This window comes from Chaetodon auriga, chromosome 16, assembly GCF_051107435.1.
Source record: "Chaetodon auriga isolate fChaAug3 chromosome 16, fChaAug3.hap1, whole genome shotgun sequence".
Lineage (NCBI taxonomy): Eukaryota > Metazoa > Chordata > Actinopteri > Chaetodontiformes > Chaetodontidae > Chaetodon > Chaetodon auriga.
Genome location: NC_135089.1, coordinates 6,845,367 through 6,869,224, shown reverse-complemented (window position 1 = coordinate 6,869,224; position 23,858 = coordinate 6,845,367). Strand labels below are relative to the sequence as shown.

The window sequence follows — 23,858 nt, the reverse complement described above, 5'->3', positions numbered from 1 at the left end:
TGAAAAGGGTACTTTCACAGTGTGTATTAGTACTTTTAGGGAAAAGAATACTTCCAGATGTGTAATAAAACTGCAGTTGAAACACAGATTATGGAAGAGGTTTTATTTGGTGTGGTGCCCATTACACTGGTAACACTATTAGATAAATGGAAAGTGAGAATGTCAACTGAACTCTCAATTTAAGTATTCCATACTTTAAACTTAAAGATCATTAACATATACTACAAACTGCTTATGAAAAGAAATGAGTTTTTTGTTTTTTTTTTAGGTCAACTGTAAGAACACGTCTCTGATCGAGGTCTACACATGCTGCTTTCCTCACCGCTGTCAGATGCTGCACTGAACGGTGCATAGCAAAGCTTCAGGTGTCTTACACTCGGTATTTGCTGTTAGCGATAACACTCCTGTAGTCCGGATCAGAGTAAACCAGCCACCAGTCTGAGGGCCGGTCCTGAACACCCTCTTTAAAATCATGCTGTGATCAGGCTAATTCCTGCGCGCCTCAGAGGTCCTTAAAGGATCGTCTGATTCAAGTCTGAATACTGCATTACTTGCAAGCGAGCGTAGGTATTGTCATCACATTATTATATAATGTCTTTAAGCAGAAAACTGTATTTTCCAAAGTCATTGTCATTTGGTGCTATAAGATGGTCTTTTCTGGCTTTGGCGAGTTTCATCAAAAGGAATTCCCTGCGCTCCATCCACTCTTTTAGCTCCTGCTCCCCGTGCGCCAGCTTACACAAGTCGTCCTCCGTGCACGTGCCTTTGAGGAACCTGTCAGAACACAAGGTCGAACGTCAACCATCAGGCACGGGTAACCAGAGACACCAGCCTCTTTCACACAGAGCTACTGGTAAATTACTGGGATACCAGCATTTTCCCTGAGGTGGGAAATCAGCGGTACAGATTTCACTGAACATCGATCCCTGCTCCCCCTCATACAGGACGCCATGCGTGAACGGGGCTGTAAAACATTCTGCCGGACAAACTCACCTCTCACAAACTTTGAAAGTGCCCGTGGGAAATCGATACTGCCAGCAGTTCTGATCGTCCTCAGAGTTGAAAACTCTGTCTTTGTGTTTTTCTGAAGTGATGTGCTGCTGCCACTGCTTCTCACTGTTGCAGTTTTTACCACACAGCCAGCAGTGATTGCCAGCCTGTGAACACACACACACACACAGAGCAATCCCATTTACACAGATGACTAATTACCATCTGTTTCTTAATCATTCAAATTTATCATTGTTTATTTTCATCACTTGGAAAATAACTACAATAAACACAAGATTCTATCAAAATGTTGACCCAATTTAACCATCAGGCTCGAACAGTTTCCACTGCATCGACAGCTTCTGCAAACCAAGTGATTATCTGCTAAAAGCATTATCTACAAAGCAAATAGGATGCAGCTGCTAATGAGCAACAGGACGGTGGAACCGTTTAAAATCCAAAACTGCAACCAAAATTAAGCTGTAGGGTTTCACTAAAAGGTCCCTCAGCCCTCCACAGTTTCCATGCTGATCATCGCGACACGTTTGCTTTTAAACTCACCACTTCCTCCGCGTAGTCTGTCGGCATATGGATCTGTTTGCCATTCTCCCTCACAGAGTTATTGGAGGTCTCTTCGCCCCAGCCGGGCTTCTGAGACAGCAGCCACTGCTCATAAAGCTGATCCATATCTGGAACTGAACGAGGGGATAAAACGCCTGTGATTACTTCTGGTGCATCACATGCTAATTAAGTTCCCCTAATTAAATTGTGCCGTGTTTAGAGAGCCCGTCTCCTTGACAAAACTCACTGTTGTTTTCCTTCATGTAGGTCCAAAGGTCTCTTTCTTCCACACTGTGAGCAAACGTGCAGTTCCCAATGTACTGACACTTCTTGCCAGCTGTCACATGCATGCAAATCTAAGAGAGAAACATGATTTGGCGACCACTCCTTTGATTTAATCAGAAGCAAACAACAACAAAAATGTCCGACACGTACCTCGAATTGAGACGGGATAGGTTTTTTGGTTGGAAGCGGTCTGACCGTCGTCCACTTTTTCCTTTCATGGGAACTTACAAGCACCACCCGTCTGTCTTTTGCCCACCTGAGACAAAAAGACAGACACTGAGCGTGTGCTGATGTGTTGGCTCGCACGGTTTCACTCATCGATTCACCTGCTGTCCACAGTTCACAAGCTCTGACTTTGTAATACTCACGTGTGTCGCGCCTTGGCTGAGCAATACTTCTTGTTTCTGTCGGCTTCGCTGAGTTGGCCATGCCTCCAGCACTGGCCACAGACAAACATCATCTTCAGATTCGGAGGCCCGAACCTCCTCTGTGCACTAGAAAGCTGCTGATGGAAACGGATTCAAATCTGGTCAAAATTCAGGCAAAGTCAAATCTAATTGTGATGCTTAATAAACATATATGTTGACTTCAAAGCCGATGAGCTGTATTAAAGGTACCCTCAGACTGTTAGCAGCTAATGTTAGCAGCAAACACAAAAGGTGACACATCAGGAAGAGTCCAGATGTTGGGCTCACCTGGGCTCCCTGCAAAGACGACGTTGCACTCCAAAACTTTTTTGCCTCTTGGACAATACTTTCATGCGTGATACCTGTTAAGATGCAAAAGAAAAGAAAAACAATGAACAGTGGAAAAATACTGCAAAAGGTGTTCTTGTTGGTCAAATATGGCAAAAATACATTTCAGCTCCGTTCCAGGCACAACACTGTCCAAACCTTGGACGAGCACTTTGACAGCAGTCTTACCGAGCTCGTGCTGCATCATCCAGACCTTCAGCTCGATGAGGCTGTGTGCGTAGAAGCAGTCGTCCTCCCTCACGCAGCCGTAACGGACTTCATGGCGACAGAGATCCAGCTGGCACTGAGGACTCAAGGGTCTGATTTTCGAATAACGGACTGTATTCTCCTTTAAAATGTGGACCAGGCACCTAAAAGACACACAGGACAGCGACGTCTACAAGTGTATCCCGCTCTTACACATATAAAAAGGTCTTGTTTGCTTTGGTAGATTAATTAAACTTAATTAAAAGTCAAATGATGGTTTTGGAGCTGGAAAGCGAGAAACGACTTACTTATGATCCTCAAAGTCGTGCTTTGTCACTGGGTGAGAGCAAAGCGAAGGCTCGTCTTTGTTGGTTTTGCTGATTATTCTGGGCTTGTGGTCAAAGCACACCTGAAAAATTGAGCAATACGCATTTGGCAATTTCCAATATTGTTTAAAAGCAACAGATATACGACAGCAATGACAGGAAAGAACAACATGTCTGAACACGGGAGCTTCACCTTGCAACATACCAGGAGACAATACCATCAAACGTCACTCTAAAAGTCCCTGACAGCTGATTTAACAATGCTGTTTTCTCGAGCGTTTCTTGTAGAAAACTTCTTTAAAGTGAAGATCCATTTACAACGAGCACATTTTTCCCCTCACAATGGAATGAAAGAATGCTGCCAACAGGCGTCACTGCAGCTAGAGGCGTCATACCAGCTTTAAATAAGAAGTGAACTCACCCCACACAGAAACATGAATATCCCACGATGCTCCTGCAGGATCTTGGGGACGGTCAACCTGACGTTAGAGTTGGGCCCGTAAGGATCGAAGAGAAGCTCTCTGGAGATAAACCCTTTTCGCTCTAGAGTCCAGACATCAATCTCTTCCTGGCAGTATGCAAACGTGCAGTGGCCAGGGTACAGGCACTCTTTCCCAACAGCCACCTCTGAAAAACACAGGCGACATTTTAGCATCGGCTGTTATCCAGATGTGACTCGTGCGTGCAATGACAGCAAAGTGTCTTTACTGAAGAAATGAGGCGGACATTTTGCTTTCTCTGGGAGAAGTGAAGTAATTCTCTAATAAAGTACACAGCTTTTTGACCCAGGGTTAATATGGATAAATGAAAATGAATGTAAATGCGACATTGTCTGACCAAGAAAAAGTACATCTGTATAAATATCACCTTTGCAAATGTAATAAGGTCCAACATATTGGGTTTTTGTCGGTCTGGGACGAATGAGCTTCCACGTTTTGTCTGCCGAATGTTTGATTCTGCCCAGCAAAGCGTCCTTTTTGCATTTATGCTCCTCTGTATGGAGTGTGTAATCCAGCACACCGGGCCCTGTGGACATGTAGAAAAAAAAAAGCCCCACATTAGACCAAACCTTTAAGACACGGACCACACGGACCGTAAAAATGACTCCTCACCAGTTTTCACGTAGCAAATGGAGCACGCTTGTTTGAATTCATGTGTTTCAGCTAAGGGGTTCTTCGCTAAATCCACAGCAGCGGGAAGACCCTTGACTTCAGGCATACCCACAGCCATTCCCATCGGGGTTTCATTATTGTTGAGCTTTAAAAAAAAAAACACGAGATATGACAAAATGTCAGTGTGTAACAAAGCCTGGGCTGACAGTTCCTCATAATTAACACTATAAACAAAAATTACCTGTGGAATGAACGGACTTGGAGCGTACTCTGAAATCATACGAGAGGGGAGGAAAAGACAAAGTGCTGGTCAGATGTTTTTTGTAATGTAACATGTTAATGTAACCCCACAGTTGAGCAGGCAAAAAGCAGCATACCTGTTTTAAAGTCTGTTATGGTGAGACTGTCCAGAGAGTCGAGCGGAGGGGGGAGGGTATCAAAAGTGTCCATACCAAAATACGCACTAGACCCTGACTTGTGATAAAGCGGGGGCAGAGTTACGGTGCACTGCTGGGCACTGCTGTGGAGAAATGGGTTGATGTGAGAAGGCATCAGGAATGGACTCGACATGGAGCTGCCCGAGGCAATACTGGTTGGCAAAGGAAGAGGCCCCTTCACTGTGGGTATAACCTGAACCAAGAGACAAACAAAAGTCACACTTTAGTTCAGATAGCAACACGTTGTCACAGTTTATTCATCAATCAGACCCTGCGGCCATACATGCTCACTAACCATGGCTGATTCGGGGCCAGCTTGGTCCAGTAGATCATCTAGGTCGTCCCCGATGATGTCCGCGTCAAAATCTTGACTGGGTTGAAGCATCGGGCAAGGCTTACTGGTTCTGCACCCGTTAACAAATGTGGGAACAGGAAGAGCGACCGACGTGGGCACGGACACGGGCAGGGGAACAGACTCGAAGCCCGGGGGTTCAGACGGGGTCACAGATGAGATGCTGTTGTTGGGCGGAAGTTCGTCCACCGCCGCGTCATTTAGAGGCGGGTGAGCTGCCGCCGGGGCTTGGATTGGAGCCGGGACTGGAGCGACAACGCCGCTGTCCTGGGTCAGCTGAGGCACTTCTAAAACACGTCAGGGCAAAACAGGATGAGTGACTGCTGCTCCGACTCCCGTTAATTAACTCAAAGCTGTGTGAAGTGTAAACATACCAATTTCTATATCTTCAACTGAAGACGAGCCGTGGGAAAACTGAATGAATGCAGAGGAAGTTCAGTGAGCAGTTTGCTTCGTGGGAGAGCAGATACATATTTTACACAGTGTGGTGAAAGGTTGTTGCTTACCTTGTCACATGATGCATCTTGATAACTTGATCCTCGCAAAACATTCAAGGCAGGCTGTTGAAACGGAAGAAAACTCAATTAGCGTAATGACATTATGGCTTTGGTTCATGCCGCAGTGCATGTGCAAAAACGACATTTAGAAAGCCATAAATCTGAGAGTATAGAGGCAAATGCACTGTAACATAGAAAAAGAACATATTTCAGTAAATATGTATGAGACACACTTACCTTACTCCTTACATAAGCTTTACGGATTTTCAATCCCAGAATTTTGGCAAGGTCCTGAGTCAGCTGTGTGACACTGGAATCCTGGAGAAACAATAAATGACCAGCGTTCAGGAGATCATTTTCCAGACTATTTCAGTGACGATCCACAACATATAGCTCTGACAAAAGCCTAGCGGTTCATTCTCAGCTAAAGGAAAATGGGACAATGTTGAAATAATTTTCCAGGACAGCTAATTTCTCTCTCATTTTCCATGACTGGAAAACTGGCCAACTGCTTTCCAGGCTTGCTCTTATGAATCAGGACTGATTCGCCCTTTTTGCATGTATCTCAGCATCCTTCTGAAGTGCTGTTGTCGGCTGAAAACTGCCTCCCCGCTTCAGTATTTTATCATAGTGCAGTTGAAGGGAGGTCGCCTAAATCTTGTCAAAATGTTCCTGCCACGACGTGTCCACAGATACTCCTCTCCATATCCAGGATTATGTAACACTCTAGGACAGCGATGCAGAGTGATGGAGCTGTGAGGCGATTACTCCTCAAAGCAGAGCGACTCGGCTGCCAAACACACCGCTTTCCTAATTTTAATGTAGCCATAGATGTGTATATCTCTAAGAAACAGTGAACAGAAATGGAGCCAGTGGACTCCGTGTCAGGAAACGCCACACCTGGACGCCATTTCAACCATTTGCCTGATTTTTGTCAACACTGCTGGGACATAAAAGTGAGTGAATTACCATAAAACAAACAGAGGTTGCGCTTACCTGAGGCACTGCTAGAGAGCATTTGGCAACAGCCTCATAGGCCTCTTGATGTCTCCCCATCTCCTTCAAGGATTTCGCTTTTCTGTACAGAGCTTTGTGGTTCCCCTCGTTCAACTGGAGAGCCTTTTCACAGTCTTCTAATGCTTGGTCATACAGTCCCTGAGAAGAACAATACACCCCAGAGTTAGAAAGGCTGTGCTTAACCGCCGTGGTGTAGCAGAACACCAAACAACGACACCACTCTTTGATCACAAATTGACTTTGCGTGTTCAGTGAGTTGAAGCAGGTACGGGTGTCGTCTCCCTGAAGACAGCAGAGTGGTTTCTTACTGCCATGTAACATGATTCAAGGCAGCCAAACACTGACAGTGAACAGGGACTGAATGTTCCTCTGAAAGCACCAATGTTCCCCAAATTGAAGTTTTCTCAACTGAGAAATCATGTGAAATACTTCAACAGATGTAAGAATTCATCACTACAGTTCATGATATTGAACTTTATCATAATAAAGCAGAATGAATGGAGTATGTAGCATAAATCCCTTCATTGTACATGCAACTCACACCTTTCACGTGGATCATTACTTGACGCATTTCCAAAAATAAGCAATTCATCAACTTCCTGCCTTATTAATGTATTTTTTATTGATCCATTTTTGCATGACAACCAAATTATTGCACATTTCACGGACACTCAAAGCATCTCATTATGCTGTCAAGCTAAGGTTATCGCACTCTGTGTAATCAGAGGCGAGCAAACACACCGCTGAATAGAGGCAACAGTTAAGAGCAACAAAGCTTTTTGCTTTAGAGGGAACACTTCATCAGTGTGCTTTGTTGCCCAGAGTTAGATGAGAAGACTGTGTGCATCTTCGTCATGGACACAGTGATTTCCCGCTGCCTCGTCACCACGGTGTTGCCATAAAACACACATGCAACCAGCATTAATAGCAGCTTTGTTCCATAGAGGTGTGCCAGTGAGCAAACATGCATAATACCAGAGCTGGAACTGGCACACATACAAAGAATGCAGCCATTATTAACACTGACAGTTCCAGTCTGCCTCCTGTTAGGTTCACATTTTGTGAGATGTGTTTTGGTAAAAATATGAAAGTACCCACGTGTGACCGTCACCCCCCTGCTTACCGGAACAATATTTAAGTACGCAGCAGCTCGATTTGCATACAGCTTTTCCAGCAGACCTGTTGGAACGCAGATTTCTTCGGAGTCGGCATAATCTGCTATACTCAAGGCTTCGGTGTACATCTCGATGGATTTCGTCCATTCTCCTTCTTTAAACACGTCGTTTCCTTCTCCAAAAAGATTCCACACGAGATCCTTAATGAACACCTGACAATTTAAAGAGACCCAAATCAGCATGAACGAAAAAAAGACACCTTTATTTTGGAAAGAGGAAATCAAAGGCTGCCTTTCACCTGATTCAGTCAATACAACACGCGTGATGATACAAGAAGGAGCTGGAAAAGCCCCGTTAAAATTCACCTATCTTACCTCATACTGGTCTTGACTCCCAGGAAATGGGAGGGTTGATCTAAAAGAGGGGGGGAAGTCCACGTTAAAAACAAAGTGTCAGAAAAACAACACACACAAAAAAAACAGAGTGAGAAGTAACAGTTTTGATTAGTTTGTCAGCATTCAGAGCTAATAAAGTTTAATTCAGGACTGCAGCTGAGGATCATTTTTCATTACTGATTAATCTCCCAATTATTTTCTCAATTAGTCTCTTCTTGTTTCTACACATCTTGTTTTTCATATTTATCCAAATCAAACGTGTGAAGCAGCTTAAAAGTCAATTAATTTGAACTGACAACAATACAGTTTGTTACGTTTTTGTCTAATATGTGTGATTCATCAATTAATATCTCCAGTACGTCACTTGATACTGCATATTCTGTTCTGCATCGTCCTTAAAAAACAGATCTGAACTTCAGACACGGGGAATTCAAGACAGGAAGGTGTGTGTGTGTGTGGGGGGGGTGATAGGTTGCTGTGTGTGCAGCTGCTGACGGCATTGGCTGCTGAATGCAAACAAGTCGGCAGAACAACGTTGCGTAAACAACTTTCAGTCTAATAAAAAAAAAAAAAATCAAACTCAGGGTTGAAAATATTTCTAATTGTTACATTTTGTTTTCCATTTCTATCACTGAAAAATGGGAGCTGTTATTTAGATGGTTGCTGTGTCTCATATCAAAACAACATAGAAGTGGGTAAATAAGGCTGTAGGTGTAATATAATACACATCTGCATGCTGACACAGAACTAAAGTTACTGTAAAGATTAATATCAGCAGTCATGACTCATTTGGAGAATCGGGCAGATCACTTGATTCTCTGAAAACTAGCTTTCTAATCAGAGGTTGTGGCATGAAATGTTGCGGTTAATAACCACTGTAAAGCCGTTTTTGTCTTGCCGGTTTCAAGATCATCTGCCGTCAGCATTAAAAGCTGTCTTCATCTTTTGCACGCTGGACTATGAGAGTAATAAGTTTTAGTTTACACCATCACACCTCCAGTGAGACAGCTCTTCTGAAGCTTTCAGCTAATGAAGAAAACTGCCACAATGCAAAGACCGTCTGGACATGGGAGTCTGACCACTTCACGTCTAAATGTTGCGACTAATTCCTGTTTTCACGTCTTAAGACCACAGCCTCTCTTTCTGATACACTTCTAGCATCAGCTATTTGTCTTTGGTGTACAGGCTGACATATTAGAAGTACTTACTAAATAATATGGCTCATTAAAGTGACAGCACATGTCAATCTTAGACAACACATCATGACATCAGTCAAGTGTCAAGCTGGCTGCAAAGTGATGATGTGCAGGGAAGTATTTTAAGTATCACTTTTGTTTTAAAAAGAAAAGCTCCTGTCAGATTAGATAAAATGCAGTACTGTGCTGCCGGGCATAGCTCGAAAACAGTATGTGGACATGCTTAGAGTCTGCCTGATGCATAAATACAAAAGACCAGATCAGGAAAATACCCCACATTAAAAAGAAATCTTAGGCACAACCAGTAATCAGCGGCCTAGCTGACACCCAGCTCATCTGAACAACATTGCATGCCATCAAATCATTCTTGCATCATGCAGTTAACAGAGAAATGCATTAAAAGGACAAACAAGCAAAGGCAACAGCAGCGTAATATCTAAAGAAAACCCAGCTGATGATTTAGTTGTCTTCTACAATATGTCCAAGATAAGATGATAAGAAAGACGAGTGGGCATGGCAAGATTAGGAAGTATCAAACATAAGATCACAACAGACATCAAGCTTTAGACAAGTTTCAGGTATTACATTAAGTAAAATTCAGTTACTCCGGGATCATCTGAGAGAGAGCCGCTCCCAAACACACAGACACTTCAATGACCAGTGACCTAAATTGAGCTGCAACTAATGATCATTTTCACTGTCAATTAATCTGTTATTTTCATGGTTATTCACTAAGTTGTTTGGTCTATAAAATGTCAGAAAACTGTCTCTCAGTGTTTCCCAAAGCCCAAGATGACATCCTCAAATGTCTCGTTTTCACCACAACCCACAGATATTAAGTTTGCTGTCACAGAGGAGTAAAGAAACCAGAAAATATCCACATTTAAGACGCAGGAATCAGAGAGTTTTGACTTTTTTACTCAAACTGACTAATCGATTTTCAAAGTGGTAAATTTAATAGTTGACAACTAATCCACTGATGATTACAGCTGGAGACCTAAGCCAAGACACTTACTGGATGAACTGTAGGCCCTTCTGAATCTCCTGCCAGCGACTCCTTCTGTCCTGACACGGTCCGGACATGTTTGTGTGTTTTAATATCCTCTCCTCAGTCAGCACCTGCAATGATCATACACAGTATCTTCTCAAGTGGTGACCGTGACCGTGACCGGCAAAAATCACAATGACAGGATCAAACCAGTCCTCGCTTCTAGTTAATCACCATCAGCAAGTTGTCCAACTGGTTCACTGGTTTATTATACTGACAGTCATTCATGAGCTTTATGTTGCCTGTTTTCAATGTTCATAACTTCCGCATTTAGCAATGACGACACACGTGTAGTTCCGGAAACTGAACCTCAACATTTCTGTTAGCTTACGAGCTGATAATGTTAACAACATAGTTGCTCGCCGTGTCTTATAATCAATATTATCAAGAAAACTAGATACCTGAAGCTGTGGGCTACTAAGGGTCCACTTATTGGCCTGGTGAAACTGTTTCATCATAGCATCCGTAAGCAGGAGGTCCATCATCGGACATCACTACGATGGTACTGACTAATATTTCAGCTTTTGGCGTCTATTTTCTATCAAATTCAAGTGTTTCACGGTGTAATAATATACAACGTTTATCTACGGCGCCCAAATAGTTGCTATGGGAGCCTTTAAGGTAACTGTCAGCCATTTATCGTGTTATTATCATGTTTTGATCAGGACGACATCCGCAGCGCATAAAACCGCCAAGTCAAACAGTCAGTTCTGCCACTTCAGAGCTGATGTTTAATACACATTATTGTTTTCACCACTGGACTCAACACTCCTTCAACTAGCTGCTGATAAATGAGGGTTTGGATTACAACTCATGAGCCAGGGAGATGGCGGTAATGTTAAGGTTAGCTGTAGACGGGTGCGCCATCCTATTTTGGTCGACAAAGACGAATTTAACTTTGTTCTAGAAAAACTTTTGCGTATAGAAGCTTTCATCACTGAACGATCATATCTGCGATCAATACGCCGGATCGGCAGGGGAGAAAAACACCCCCTGAGTTCAGTTTTAAGGCTGAGAAAGCGTCAGGTAGGGAGAGTGTCCGATAATGGAGGCACAGCGTTTAGCACACGTGTGTTACCCGCGGCTTGGGACCACCGAGTGTAGACTTCTCGTTAGCAATCATCATCTGCTAGCAAAGGTTAGCAATTTGTGTCTCACAGTTTAACCCCTATCAACACAGAAATACCCTTAACTGGTAAAACTCAACGGTTATCTCCGGTGCTGGAAACACACTGATCTAACAGGCTACATGACGTTACCCGACTAAGTTTCTAGGAAGTAGACTGAACCTAACAAAGCATAGGCATGTCCAACTTAAACTAGTTCCCCAACGCAAACAAAAGCGACAAAACCAAAGATGTTTAGCTGTTGTCTGGGAGCTGGTAAATATCACACAAAATATTTAACAATGGCTGCTGTACATACTCACATGAATGGATCTTTATTCCAGACAAACCTCAGGTGGGTTATCCAAAGGGAGGGAAACTGATTTTTTGTTATAACGTTAGCTAAGATAACTTGATGTGCTATACTGCTGAAGGCCGCCCTTTGCTTCTTCTTCTTCTGTGGGCTGAGGTAGAGCGAATATTGACTCGCGGGCGGTGCTGCCCCCTACGTAAAGTGGAAGTACATCACAACGTTTGACATAAAAAAAATGACAGCAACTTCAACAAACATGGGTCAATATGCAAATAATCAATAATTATATTTCTAATGACAATAGTAATATTTATTATTAATATAATACACCCTGTTTCTTATTATAATTGTTATTGTTATTATTATCACAGGTCCAAGCAACATTGCTCACTGCTGGAACTCTGCTCTGTTTGAACTAATGTTTGTGTTAATTATTCCTTCTCTCTCTCTTTCTCTCTGCTCTTATTTCTTATTTCGTTCGTCTGTTTGTGCAACAAAACTATCAGATGCAAACTTACTAAAATGGGCAGCTGAGCTGTAAAGTCCACCCACGACTCAGGCACAAATAATGACATTCACTGACCTCAAGGTGGCGCTAGTATTATCGAAATTATCTTGAAAACGGATTGCCCTAAAGTCAAAGTTCTTTCATTATACAGTTCTCTCAAGCCCGCTCTAAAAATTGCTCTAAAAAATAGATTTTTTGCAATTTGCTTGGACCCCAATGTTGCTGCTTGTGGCTATATTTGTTATTTTTAGTAGTAGTTGTAGTAGCAGCAGTAGTTGTTGTTGTTTTACAGGTATTTAAATATTATATGGATATATAGATTAAAACAAAAATAAAATGAATTACATACACATGTTTGTTTGTTTGTTTGTTTGTTTGTTTTTTATGCACAGGCCTCCATTTAAATTGTTGCTTATTTGTTCCATTGCTGTAGTTTGATTGAATTTGCCTTCTATGTATGCTAATGAGGGTGATTTCCTTGTGCCTAATGGCTGACTGTGTGGATGAACTGCGTTTGCCTTGGAGCCACTCTATGTGCATTATTGTTTTGTTATTTGCAAACAAAGCAAAGCGCACAGGAAATGGCTTTCTTCAGGCAAATGACAGAGCTGCCACATCAAGGAAATGAAGCTGAAAGTCATGCCTTTGCTGAATAGAAACCTTTTCACTGACTAAGACGCTCATCAAGTTGCTCCTGAGGCTGACCATGTATAGTTCACAGCACTTCCAATTTCCCTTTTTTATGCATATTTGCCAATATTTATGTGGCAACCTTGAAAATCCATACAGAGGACTCCATATTAACATTACCAATCCAATTAGACCCTTTGCTAATATATATATACTACCAAGACATCCAGTTTCCATCTCTTCAACCAAATGTACACTTGACATAACAGGTCAGACGATCAAGCCTGAAGCAATGAAAACCTCTCTTACCCTCAACTCTCCCTCCAGCAAATCCTCCTCTGACAGTGAATTTCCTGGTTGTGTCCTCTCTGAATTGACCAACACATCGAGCCTCTCACACCATGTGCTCCTGCAAATGTGGAACTGGGAACCACAAAGTAGACGCCGGGGACATCCAAGAGTGGCGTCTGATGGTCCTCGAGTACGATGAAGAAGCATTACATTTTCTTATTTTCAGTTTTAATTTGATTGCCACGTCAGTAGAGTTCAGGTGTGTTGTTTTAGATTACCGCTCATCCAGTGATAAAAGTGTTTTTGATTAAAAAATAGCAAAACAGCAGTAATCATCCGCAAAAAACTGTTACCTTGCAGAGTTCCTTCCACTTTCTGCATTTTGCCAGCCATGTGTGAAATGTCAAACCCATTATGCCAAAGGGAAACAACAGTCCAGGGTTGAGTCAGTGTGTGTTTGAACTCCCCTGGATCAGTTGTGTTTTGTTATGTGTTTTGTGTATTTTTCCCCCGAGTACGCTCAGTTTTAACAAAAGTAAAAATCCTAATCCCCTGATGTTTCTCAGGCTGAAACTCAACAAACTTTCCTTTTGTCCAGTGCTTCTCATTTAACCCGAATAATGTATTTTTTGGATTGTTTTTTTATGCACAAATCTCTCATTTGCATATTACCTCACCTTCAGCCTTAAAACAGCTTTAAGCACCATAAACTGTCTCGGATTTTGCTTTCGCTCCATTTCGCATTTGTAGCTCATTCAGGCTTCACGTTGACATTAACATTTTCAGTCGGGTGTGTTCAGCCTGATACGATCTAAATGTTGACTGGATGTTTTGTGGCAATGGTTTAGTTTAGCTGAAAATCAGATATGAGGGGACCGAGGGATGTGCAGCGCAGTAGTCCTGGCAGCTATAAGAACTGCCAGGAGGAGGCGCTTATCTCACATTGTGCAGAAGCATCACTGAGGAACTGAGTCTCACACAATCACACACACGAAAAAGCAAAACTGTGAATATGTCCCCTGTTATCGAAACCCAAAGCGTGTGTCTTTTATGATTTAGCTGCCCTGACATTACCACACTGTGAATGACAATGGAGTCCAGTGTGGATGAGCTGAAAATACACACTGAGAAAACATAATAAAAAGATGAAGTGCAATGATATGACACAACTCGTGCCATTTTTTCCAACCAGGTGTGCAATTTGTCAAATAAACAATCTCAGCTGTTAAACTTAGACACATGTAGTTCTGCTCAGTAAATCGCACTGACAATGATAATAGCTACGGTGTGTTTGAGTGTTTGCTTTATGGGGAGAAGGCCTTTTCTAATTCACCCTGCTGACGTGTTTATTTACAAGGGGGAAGAGGATGGATGAGAGGCCTCAGTCTGGAGGAAAAACTATGTTATTAGAGTATAATTACCATAATCTGCAAGTCTAGGTGCATTTGTTGTGAGGAAGCGGAACCAAATATGTCATGTGTTGCTTACTAGATATGTGCTGTGTGAGCAAAAATTGGCCCTGCAGCTCAGTGTTTCTTTGTGTTTCATTCATTTCTCATATCCATTCTGTAGATCTTCTGAATGCTGGATATGCAGAAAGCTCAAGATGACTTGAGTTTTATGTGCAAACCATTCATCCAGATTTAGAAACAGCATCCAGAAAGACTCCAGCCTGTAAAATTTAACGCATTTGATTCGTCTTCCTGCCTGTTATGTAACACGTGGCTCAGTAAGAGAGTCAGAAAGTTTTCTCTTCGAGCGTGCGGTGCAGGATCCGTGCAGCATCCAGAAATTCCCTGTCTGTGACTTTTAGAGGCCATGACAAAGACAAAAAAAGAACTTGGACAAGAGGCAGTGATGTTTACATGTGAATGACACCGTATTAAATGACAAACAAATGTGCTTTCATGTCTACTTGTGTATATTTGATTTTCCTACAGCTCCCAAGAGAGCTGTGTCTAAGTAAAACTAATCCTTTTCTGTGATACAAAGCACATTATTGCAGCATAAAGCTGGACCTCCAAACACACCAACACTGGTCCAGCTGAGAAGAAGCAGTGAAAAGCTTCAGACTGTTTCCTCTAGGGGGCGTATGCTTTGACAAACACTGGATTAGCCTCGAGCCAATGGTGATGTTCAGGAGATTATTCAAACAGCATCTAAAAAAAGCTCTCACTCAAACCTGCTCTCACAGAGCGCAAGTGACACTTCTGTGGAGTTCAGCTGCCTGTTGCATGCCATGACTGCGTTTTACCGGATACTCCTCCTGTTATCTGGTGAGTTGATGACTTGCTTTTTAGTGGAGCTCCTATTAGTAATGAAATGCCACAGTCTTGAAAAAGTATTTTAAGGACTCAGTGCAGGTAAGAGCACTGAGGGGAAAATACTGGTGTTTCCATATGCACTATGATTGAGTGAACTTGTTATTCTAAATGAGCAAGTGCAAACAAACTTTAATGATTTTGCTCTGTAAAATTATTGGCTTTCATTTCAACTGTGAGGCTGGTTGATGTGTTCAGACAGAATGTACCTTCCTGGTGTTCATTCGGTGTGAGTAAGCCAATCCCCTGGGTCCTATTAACTGCTGCACTATGGCTCTGTGAGCTTCAGTGGGACACAAACATTAGGTACACTATTAGTACACTTTGTTAAAACAAATGCAGTCTAACACAACAGTTCTGTAATAAATCCTTCCTTTTTGAAGGTTATAATGTCTTTTTTTTTTATTGATACTCTTTTATGGATGTGTTGATACAACTGTGTGTTTATATTGCATTATATGGCGAGGTGTTTCTGTCAGCAGGTGTTTCTGTCAGTTAAAACAATAGAAACACCTCTCTGTATACTGTCCAACAGCACCATAAATTACAGCCCCCAAAACGATCCTAATTTTGGGGGCTTCATGAAAGGTAGGATTCACTGCAGGGCTGTTGTATTAGATTGCATTAGCTTTAGCTAGAATTGTTTCAGCTGATAAAATGAGTGCATAAAGGCTGGGCAAAAGAAAAAGAAACACATAACAATGCAAGACAATCACACTGCAAAGACGTGTCTCTATTAATGTGTCCACCCCTGAATACTGTGCTATACATCAAAACCTCACCACAGAAACAGGAGGACAGAACGACACGAGACAAAGTGGGTGGGGGTAAAGAAACCGACGCTTGTTTACAAGAAGAGATCTGAGTTTGTTCCTCCTCTTTTTGTTCTTTATTTTTCTTTGCAGTGGCCGTGGCCTCTGCGGCGACACGCAGGTCCCAGCGGACAAAAAGAGGTTTACTGGAGTTGGCAGGAGCCATCAAATGCAGCACAGGGAGATCTGCCTTGGCTTACATGATGTACGGATGCTACTGTGGACTGGGGGGTCAAGGCTGGCCCAGGGACAGGGCAGACTGGTGAGACACCACCTTTAATCGCACTCTTCTCAAACCTGAAAGAAGAAAACACGACACTGTTAAGTATGCTTTTCATTTCCAAGAATATCACAGCTGGACACCTGATGACAGTGTGTACCAAAATGTAAACATTCAGTTTACACTCCATATATGGCCCACCTAGACATTATGCAATGTAAAAGATATAATTCAGCACGCAGTGGTGCTGTTTAGACCTCCACTCCTCGCATTGCGTGTGCACATTATATCCTCCCCCCGGGTGCCTTTGGTTCTTCCCAGTCATCCTACATCCTGCATGCATACACACAGTTTCCGCTTCTGAATGAGTCGACCGAACCACAAATGCTGGGCGATGGGATGGAAGGAGGGGATGGTGTCCAAATTGAGCAGACTCACATGGTCCAGTGGGTACTTCAAAATAGGCCCTAAAATTCCACACCCAAATCCTAATTGCCGTCTCCTTCTTTTCCTTTTTCACCGCAAGAACCCCCTCAAACTGGTTAACTGTTAACTATCTGTTGTGAAACCTCATGCGGCGATCCTGCCCTGTCTTTAGAATAGCCGTGGTGTGATTAAAACCACAGGGCTGTGTAAGTATCCACCTACTACTGTCGGGACCCTGTCTTGTCTGGCCCAGCCTTCATATTAAATCATTTTTCATGCTGTTAATCTCTCTGTATGTAGGTGTTGCCACAGACATGACTGCTGTTATGGAGATGCAGAACGTCTTGGCTGCAACACCAAAACAGACCAGTATCAGTGGACGTGTGAGGACAAGACAGCTGAGTGCGGTAATGCATTTTTGATATTCGCGCAAAGCATGATGCTCACCAATATAACACACTGACATGGGTAAACCTGAGGGTGGCACACAGACAAGGCTGCATGTGATCTACAAATATCCATAGTGTTGATAAAAAATAAGCATGCAGGCAGTTGATTGGAGAAAACAGGAAGTTTACCGCAAATATTTATGGCATTTTAAGCCCCCATAAACACAGTAATTGCTGATTATAAATAGCAACAGCCTTAATGGGATTTGCACATTTAGGTTCCAAACATTGTGGGCTGTTTATGATATTCTTTAACTAAATCAATGCGAAATTAATTCCTAATATTTACAGTCACTGTTTGTTCCTGGCAAGTTTCTGTTCAGTAGTCAGAGTGAAATCATTTTCAGATTAATTAGGAAGCAAACTGAATAAAGCTGGACTTTCTCTGTAGCGTTAACAGCCAAGACAAAACACTCAAAAGCAGCACGTCACTGTCTGAAGACATTTACATGCCTGTTCTTCGTTGCAGATGATTTGGAGGACAAATGTGAAAAGCTGCTGTGCAAGTGTGACAGAAATGCAGCCAAATGTTTGAGAAGAGCACCTTTCATCCGGAAATATGCCCTATGGCCCGATTTTCTCTGCGGTTACGAACATCCAATGTGTAATATTTACTGAGATAATAATGCACCTGTATGTCCTCTGTGCCTTCTGTAAATAAGACATGTTACAGTAAAGGGTAACGGCTTTGCTGTAAAATAGTCAAATGTTTGACTTATATTGTGTTTTTTTCATGACCAAGCTCTTTTGATTAATTTGTGAAAGCAAATTTGTTTTAATAAAAGACGAAACTGCTCTTAAAACCCTCAAAGAGTTTACATTGAATCAACACAGACATGCAGATTTTCCTGACTGCCTGGAAAGTCCTGAGGATTACAGTCACAGTCGGTTCAGTCAAAGAAAAGGTAATTTGAGCGCTTCTCTGCTGAAACTCAGTCTCGGAGGTCAAATGTTAATCAGTGAGGGAAAGATCAGATAGCCGGTCCTCACAACAGTACTTGTATTTGTTGAAACAGCGAGCGGGGCACTGCCTGCCTTATAACTGTGACTCACTGTGCTTTGGGAACGTCCATGACTGCACTTCATTCATTGAGGTTTTAAAAAAAAGCTATTTGGAAATTTAGTGAGCTAATAGGGAAACGGAGGCTGTCCTGAGTTTCTAATTTAAAGCCTGCTGTGACACAAGTGTCTTTCCTTTCCCTTTCCTTCCCTTTTTTTTAAAAAAACAAAACATATATATGAAATATTTCAGCTGCATTGTGTGTGTCATTTCAGGGGCTTCACAGCCAGCTGACTGACTCATTTCCGTCTCAGGCTCTGATAGCATCACAGCACAGTTACAGATTGTTATCCTTAAAGGAACATTCCCATGAAGTTTCCAGTCACTAAATAGTTATTGTGACCTCATTTACCCTAAATATTATGACCGTGTGCGTGACCTCATTGGCTGTTTCACAATTTGCTCTTTTCTTGCAGTACTGAACACAAGAGAAGCATCTCACATCCACTGTCTTTGCACAGCAGGATGCCTCTACAGAGGAAACAGCGTCATCAAACCATCACCTGGTTTGGAACGAGTACAGTCTGTACATCCACCTGTAGATGGTGCTCTAAGTGCTGAATGTGAAGCCCACTGACTCCACAGGAGCAGAGTGTTTATGTGTCTGCGCCTGAAAAATGAGAGTTTGCATTTAATAATCAAATGAAACAAAACTAACTCATTTGCAAAAAGCAGATTTTATTTGAAGTTCCTAAAAACAACGTGCCTGTGACTTAGAGTGTGGGTTTGAACCGTTTACATGCAGTAAATGTCTCTATTTTTGGTCCACCACAGATGGTTTTGGGTTTGGCTCGGGAACCTCCTTCGGACCAAATTGGTGAAAGTCCCACTGTCAAGTCAAAGCCTTCATTTCCCCTCTGACACCCACAAAGCAGTAACACCATGATGGCTGTAATCACAGTAAACAAAAACCTCCCAGATGTTGCTGCTGAAGGGAACTTTTACACTCCGAAGCATCACCCATGAGCTCACACAGGAAACAGCTTCTTTGCTGAATGAGCGCGCCGCTCGTGAGTACCGGCTGACGCAGGAGGCGATGCCGCGGTGCAGTGTCCAAAGTCCAGGACTGGAAATAAGTATCTGGGTCACGGCCCACAAACACTTTGTCATGGATGGTTGTGCAGAGCAACGAGGACAAGACCCAAACACAGACAGAGGAGGCAGCAGGACGACCTGAGTGATTTACTGATACAGAGGGCTTACAGACAGGTACAGGTCCAGGTTAAAGTTCAGGTGCAGGACTGTGTGACACACTAGCCCGATCGTGTCTAACCTTCAGCAGGACTGGGCTCTGAAGTCCCACTTTTTTGTTTTTCTGTACTGGTCTGCCTCAAATCTGTGCAAATCAAAAAAAAAAAAATTACTGGTACTGCAATTAAGGCTTTGCTGCACTGCTCTGCTGCAAATTATATGCTTTTTAATTCAAAGTGTTTACATGCAAACATCCTGTGTTAAATAAGAAAAAGGGAAAACATATTCATGCTTTGCCTCTGAGGTTTAGATTTTTCTGAGCTGGAGCACAGAATGAGTCAGCAGCTGTCTGAATTCATGCGATCTGAAACTGAAACCTCTCTCCACAGCAGCTTCTCTTCAGCATAACGCAGGCTGTGCTTTCTCCAGCAAACCTTTTCTTATCCTAAATGTTTTCTTTTAGCAAAAGTGACAATGCAGAGGACAGTTTGATTCATCAGAGGAGCAGACAGACTAGAATGCCTGACATCTATTACTGGGCTGTAAGTGGCTGGTGCAGCGTTTTTGAATTTAATGAATGGTCAATCGCTGGCTGTTTCCTTGTATCACAAAAGGTGTTCATATAATTTCTGTCCAGGCAGCTGTCTCTCACGAACCCACGAGACTCTCCTGAATCCTGGTCCTCTCTTTTTTCCCCGCTGCCTCAGATTGTTGATGAGTGTTTTCTGGCAGCACACTCCTCTCTTCTGTTCCTGCTGCCTGGAAGTGGCCTTTCAGGGGATTTCAGCTCTTGACTTTGTTGATGATCTCTCACTTGTCCTGTGTACTTTTGCCAGTTGCCATCATCACACAGTCTGTGTCTGTCTTTGCTGTCATCTGCACCCTGTTTGGATTGGACCCTCTGGGTGCCATTGTTGACTGAAAAGTTGTAAAAGTTCAAAACTCTGCCTGGTCTTCTTAAATCTCAGAAGAGATGTCTCCTGAGTCCCTCACCGTGTTTAATTATCAACACTCTGCTGAGAACTTGCCACACAATAATCCAATGTTACTTCACACTTATCAGCAGTGATTGAGATTGGCTGCAGCTGACACACAAATCCTGGTTAAAAACGGCTCAGCTGACCTCATGTGAACATTTCTGGAGCAGTGTGGCGCTCTTCAGGAAATCCTCGGACTGAAGAAACGCCGGTCGCCCATCCTATCCTACATATGCATGACAGGGTGTTTGTCACAGTGAATGAGCGCATTCTTTAATCCCTGCCGGGTGAGCTGACAGAACCAGTTCCACACTAATTGGGTCCTTTAATCAACTGTTTGGCTCCCCAGCTGAGAGCCAGATGGCACACAATGAAGTCTTGGCTTAAACTGTTCAAAACATAAACAATAACAATCATGTGCAGAACAAATTATGACTTCTAACCAGTATAAGAGCTGTATTCCTGGTTGGACTGTTCAGGCATTTTGTGCATGGACGGTTGCGATACAGAGGATTTTCTCATCTTCTTTTTCTTGGAAAGTATGGTCTGTTTGTGCAACTATCTACTGATGTACTATGTATTGTTTTAATTATATAAAATTCAGAGATAATGTCTCTCAAGGAGTTGAAAACATGGTTTTGACGGGCTACATCATTTGCATGTAGTTTAGAATGCTACCTCCCACACAAACAAGGAAACCAATGTTTGCGCAGCCAACAGCAGACCTGAACCTGCTGCCAGTATAATGCATGTTACAGGCTCTTTTGTCCTCCTCCTCCTATTTTAGTCTCCTTTGTGTTATTTTTTCCTTGAGGACTCTGTTCATTTGCAGGTGGCAGAGAACTTCAATCACGGCGGTGAAAAAGCTTGTTTGAATGGTCAGGCCGAGCAAATTCTATTCAAATGTAAACAGATTTAAAGGTGTTGTACAAAAAAGTCATGTCATTTTGGTTACAGATATCATAGGAAAACTTCAAGAGAGAAGAGGGAACACCTGTTAATATGTGCGATACAAGTTTAGGAAGGAAGTAAATATGCTGCACAAAGTCTGCACACTGCTCAGCAGCTCATTTCCATGGTCAGACAACTATCCAGTGCTGGTGCTGATATATTAATTTGTTTTATACAGACTGTTGGGTGCATCATCAGTCATTACCAAAGGGTTCCACCAGGGGGCTGAATTTGCAGTACTTTATGGGTTGTTCAAGAATGGAAGCAGTTGGAAAATGCCCAGAGGGCTTTGGAGAAAGGGAGAGAAATAAGGGAAATAATGCAAAAGAGTGTCAAATATTTTGACAATGACAACAAAGCTGAAGAGGTTGTAACTTTTGCTTCTAGTGACCCCATCTGGCCAATTAGCTCCATTTTTCAACGCACATGATTTGTTTTTTCCTCAGGACGGCACATTTCCTGCTTTGTGTTGTATCCTAATTGGGACTGCAGCTCATACTCTGCATTTTTTTTTAAAGCCAGCTTGGAGAGGCAAGCGAGAGTGAGGATACACCTGGTACGTTTCTCCACAGGCCTGCACCACACAGCCTCCACCTGCACCACAAAAACACTGGAAAGGGCAGAAAACATAAAGAATGCAGACCCTTATTCTGATGCTATATCTGGAATTTAAATAGTAGATGTGAAAAGGAAAACTATTTAGAAGGCTCCTGATAATTGCTTTCCTAATCTTGCTGGAGGAAACGTTAAGCGACACACTCATTTCCACCAGTGTGAGACTGTGTCATGTTACGTAGGTGCACGTATACCTTTACGGTAAACATTCTTTTGAGGTGACATTCTTCTCTAATTTTAACTGTGTCTGGACTTGTTTGAGCAACTCTAACTGAATAGTGACATCAGCTGAGGCTCATGGATTTTAGAACATTTCACTTCATTTTTTTTTGTCTCGCCATCTGTCAAGTGAACTATCAAAAGCTCAATGGCAGGAAATCCTCCAGAGGAGGAAGAGACAAGGAAAAACAAAGCGTTATCTCAAATTTCTGTCATGGATTATGGGTTTAGGGTGTGTTTCTTTTATTATTGACACTATTCACAAAAAAAAATCATCCAGGTTACCATGGAAACAAGCTGCTGGCACTGCAGCATGAACTTACTTACAGATGTCAATCACAACGGCCTTGACAGCACATTGTATATGTACCATTTGTGAGCACAAATTCCTCATAAACAAGCTGCTTTATGCCGCCATGCCGAAATGTAAAATTATCTGCTTGTAGATCAAACCTTGGCGCACTGTTTGTTTACATGCTCATATTGTCATAAAGGATCATATTCTTTTGCACCATCATGATGAATAAGCTTCAGGAACAGCCATTTTGCCATCTGGATCTTATTTTCAAAGGCCAAGGTACTGATTTAAGTGCTAAATGTAGCACTTCAATTCACAATGATGGTAGTTGGAGGTTGGACATTATCTGCCAGCACTGTGCTGTGGATGTTGCTGAGTAAGGTTTTTGCAAACCTCTGCAGCAGCTTCCAGTTGTTTCCCTCCTATCATCACGCGTCACTTAACAAAGAGTCACTTCAACAGCCAGAACGTGATGATACGCTGCAGCATGAGCCAGATATGAATCATGGATGCTGTAACGCAGAGCATTACCCAGGAAACCGTGCCAGATGAGTGCCAGCTATGTGTACGTAATTAGTAAGAAATTATCACAAGGTGATCTGAAAACATATTTTCACAGGTGACTTAATGGATAATGTGAAAAACATTTGATCAAAATCTGAAAAATGCACACACAAATCTGCTGATAGATGCCGTCCTCATATTTGGAGGACATGCTCTGCTGTGTTTCAGGTTGCCATTTCTGCACTGCATTTCCTTTCATTTTAAGCAAATGCACTTTGTTCTGTTTGAAGGCAAGAAGGCAATTATACAATTAAATGCACCAACATAAATTACTGAATTTATCTGGGGTGTATTCATTGTCTGATATTTTCCTGAAAATAACGGACAGTGAAGGCCCACACTGCCTCTTGTGGTGCAACTGCTGCACCACAGCTGGCTCTTTGTTGTTACTCTGCTGGATATTAATTTGACATGGACATAAATGGTTGATTCACCACAGAGTTCAAACAAGTGAGTAAAAATGCATAGGATACTTTTCTAAAACATGACAGAATGTAAACTGATGGAAGATGACTGATGAAAACTTTGGCAATATTTCTCCTTCGGATATTTAATCCTGTGTCAAATCTCAGTACACATAAACTCTGAGCACCTATGAGAGACTGACCAATCGAACAAGTTTATGCGAACCGCTA

At 42.4% G+C, this 23,858-nt stretch overlaps 2 protein-coding genes across 4 annotated transcripts; one reads left to right on the top strand and one right to left on the bottom strand.

Moving 5' to 3' along the window:
• Nucleotides 1-89: 89 nt before the first annotated feature.
• On the bottom strand, nt 90-11,837 carry zc3h7a (zinc finger CCCH-type containing 7A). Of its 3 annotated transcripts, none has more exons than XM_076753545.1 (23): nt 11,702-11,837; nt 10,240-10,343; nt 8,008-8,047; nt 7,642-7,845; nt 6,498-6,656; nt 5,739-5,819; nt 5,511-5,564; nt 5,379-5,418; nt 4,948-5,291; nt 4,593-4,845; nt 4,457-4,485; nt 4,216-4,360; nt 3,971-4,129; nt 3,525-3,730; nt 3,086-3,186; nt 2,760-2,941; nt 2,532-2,605; nt 2,205-2,338; nt 1,987-2,092; nt 1,799-1,907; nt 1,552-1,685; nt 994-1,157; nt 90-774 (listed from the first exon to the last, which is right to left on the bottom strand). In XM_076753545.1, the coding sequence occupies exons 2-23, from the start codon at nt 10,305-10,307 to the stop codon at nt 585-587; spliced, it is 2,976 nt and encodes a 991-aa protein (XP_076609660.1). In that variant the 5' UTR covers nt 10,308-10,343; nt 11,702-11,837; the 3' UTR covers nt 90-584. The 3 variants fall into 3 exon arrangements, with proteins under 3 accessions (XP_076609660.1, XP_076609658.1, XP_076609659.1); XM_076753543.1 differs by having other exon boundaries at nt 2,205-2,341; nt 11,702-11,831; XM_076753544.1 differs by having other exon boundaries at nt 2,205-2,341; nt 11,698-11,817.
• A 3,475-nt stretch (nt 11,838-15,312) lies between these two features.
• Nucleotides 15,313-18,137, top strand: pla2g10 (phospholipase A2 group X). Its single transcript, XM_076753302.1, has 4 exons — nt 15,313-15,396; nt 16,347-16,515; nt 17,200-17,306; nt 17,818-18,137. Exons 1-4 carry the CDS (start codon nt 15,360-15,362, stop codon nt 17,964-17,966), a joined length of 462 nt encoding a protein of 153 aa, XP_076609417.1. The 5' UTR covers nt 15,313-15,359; the 3' UTR covers nt 17,967-18,137.
• Nucleotides 18,138-23,858: the final 5,721 nt, after the last annotated feature.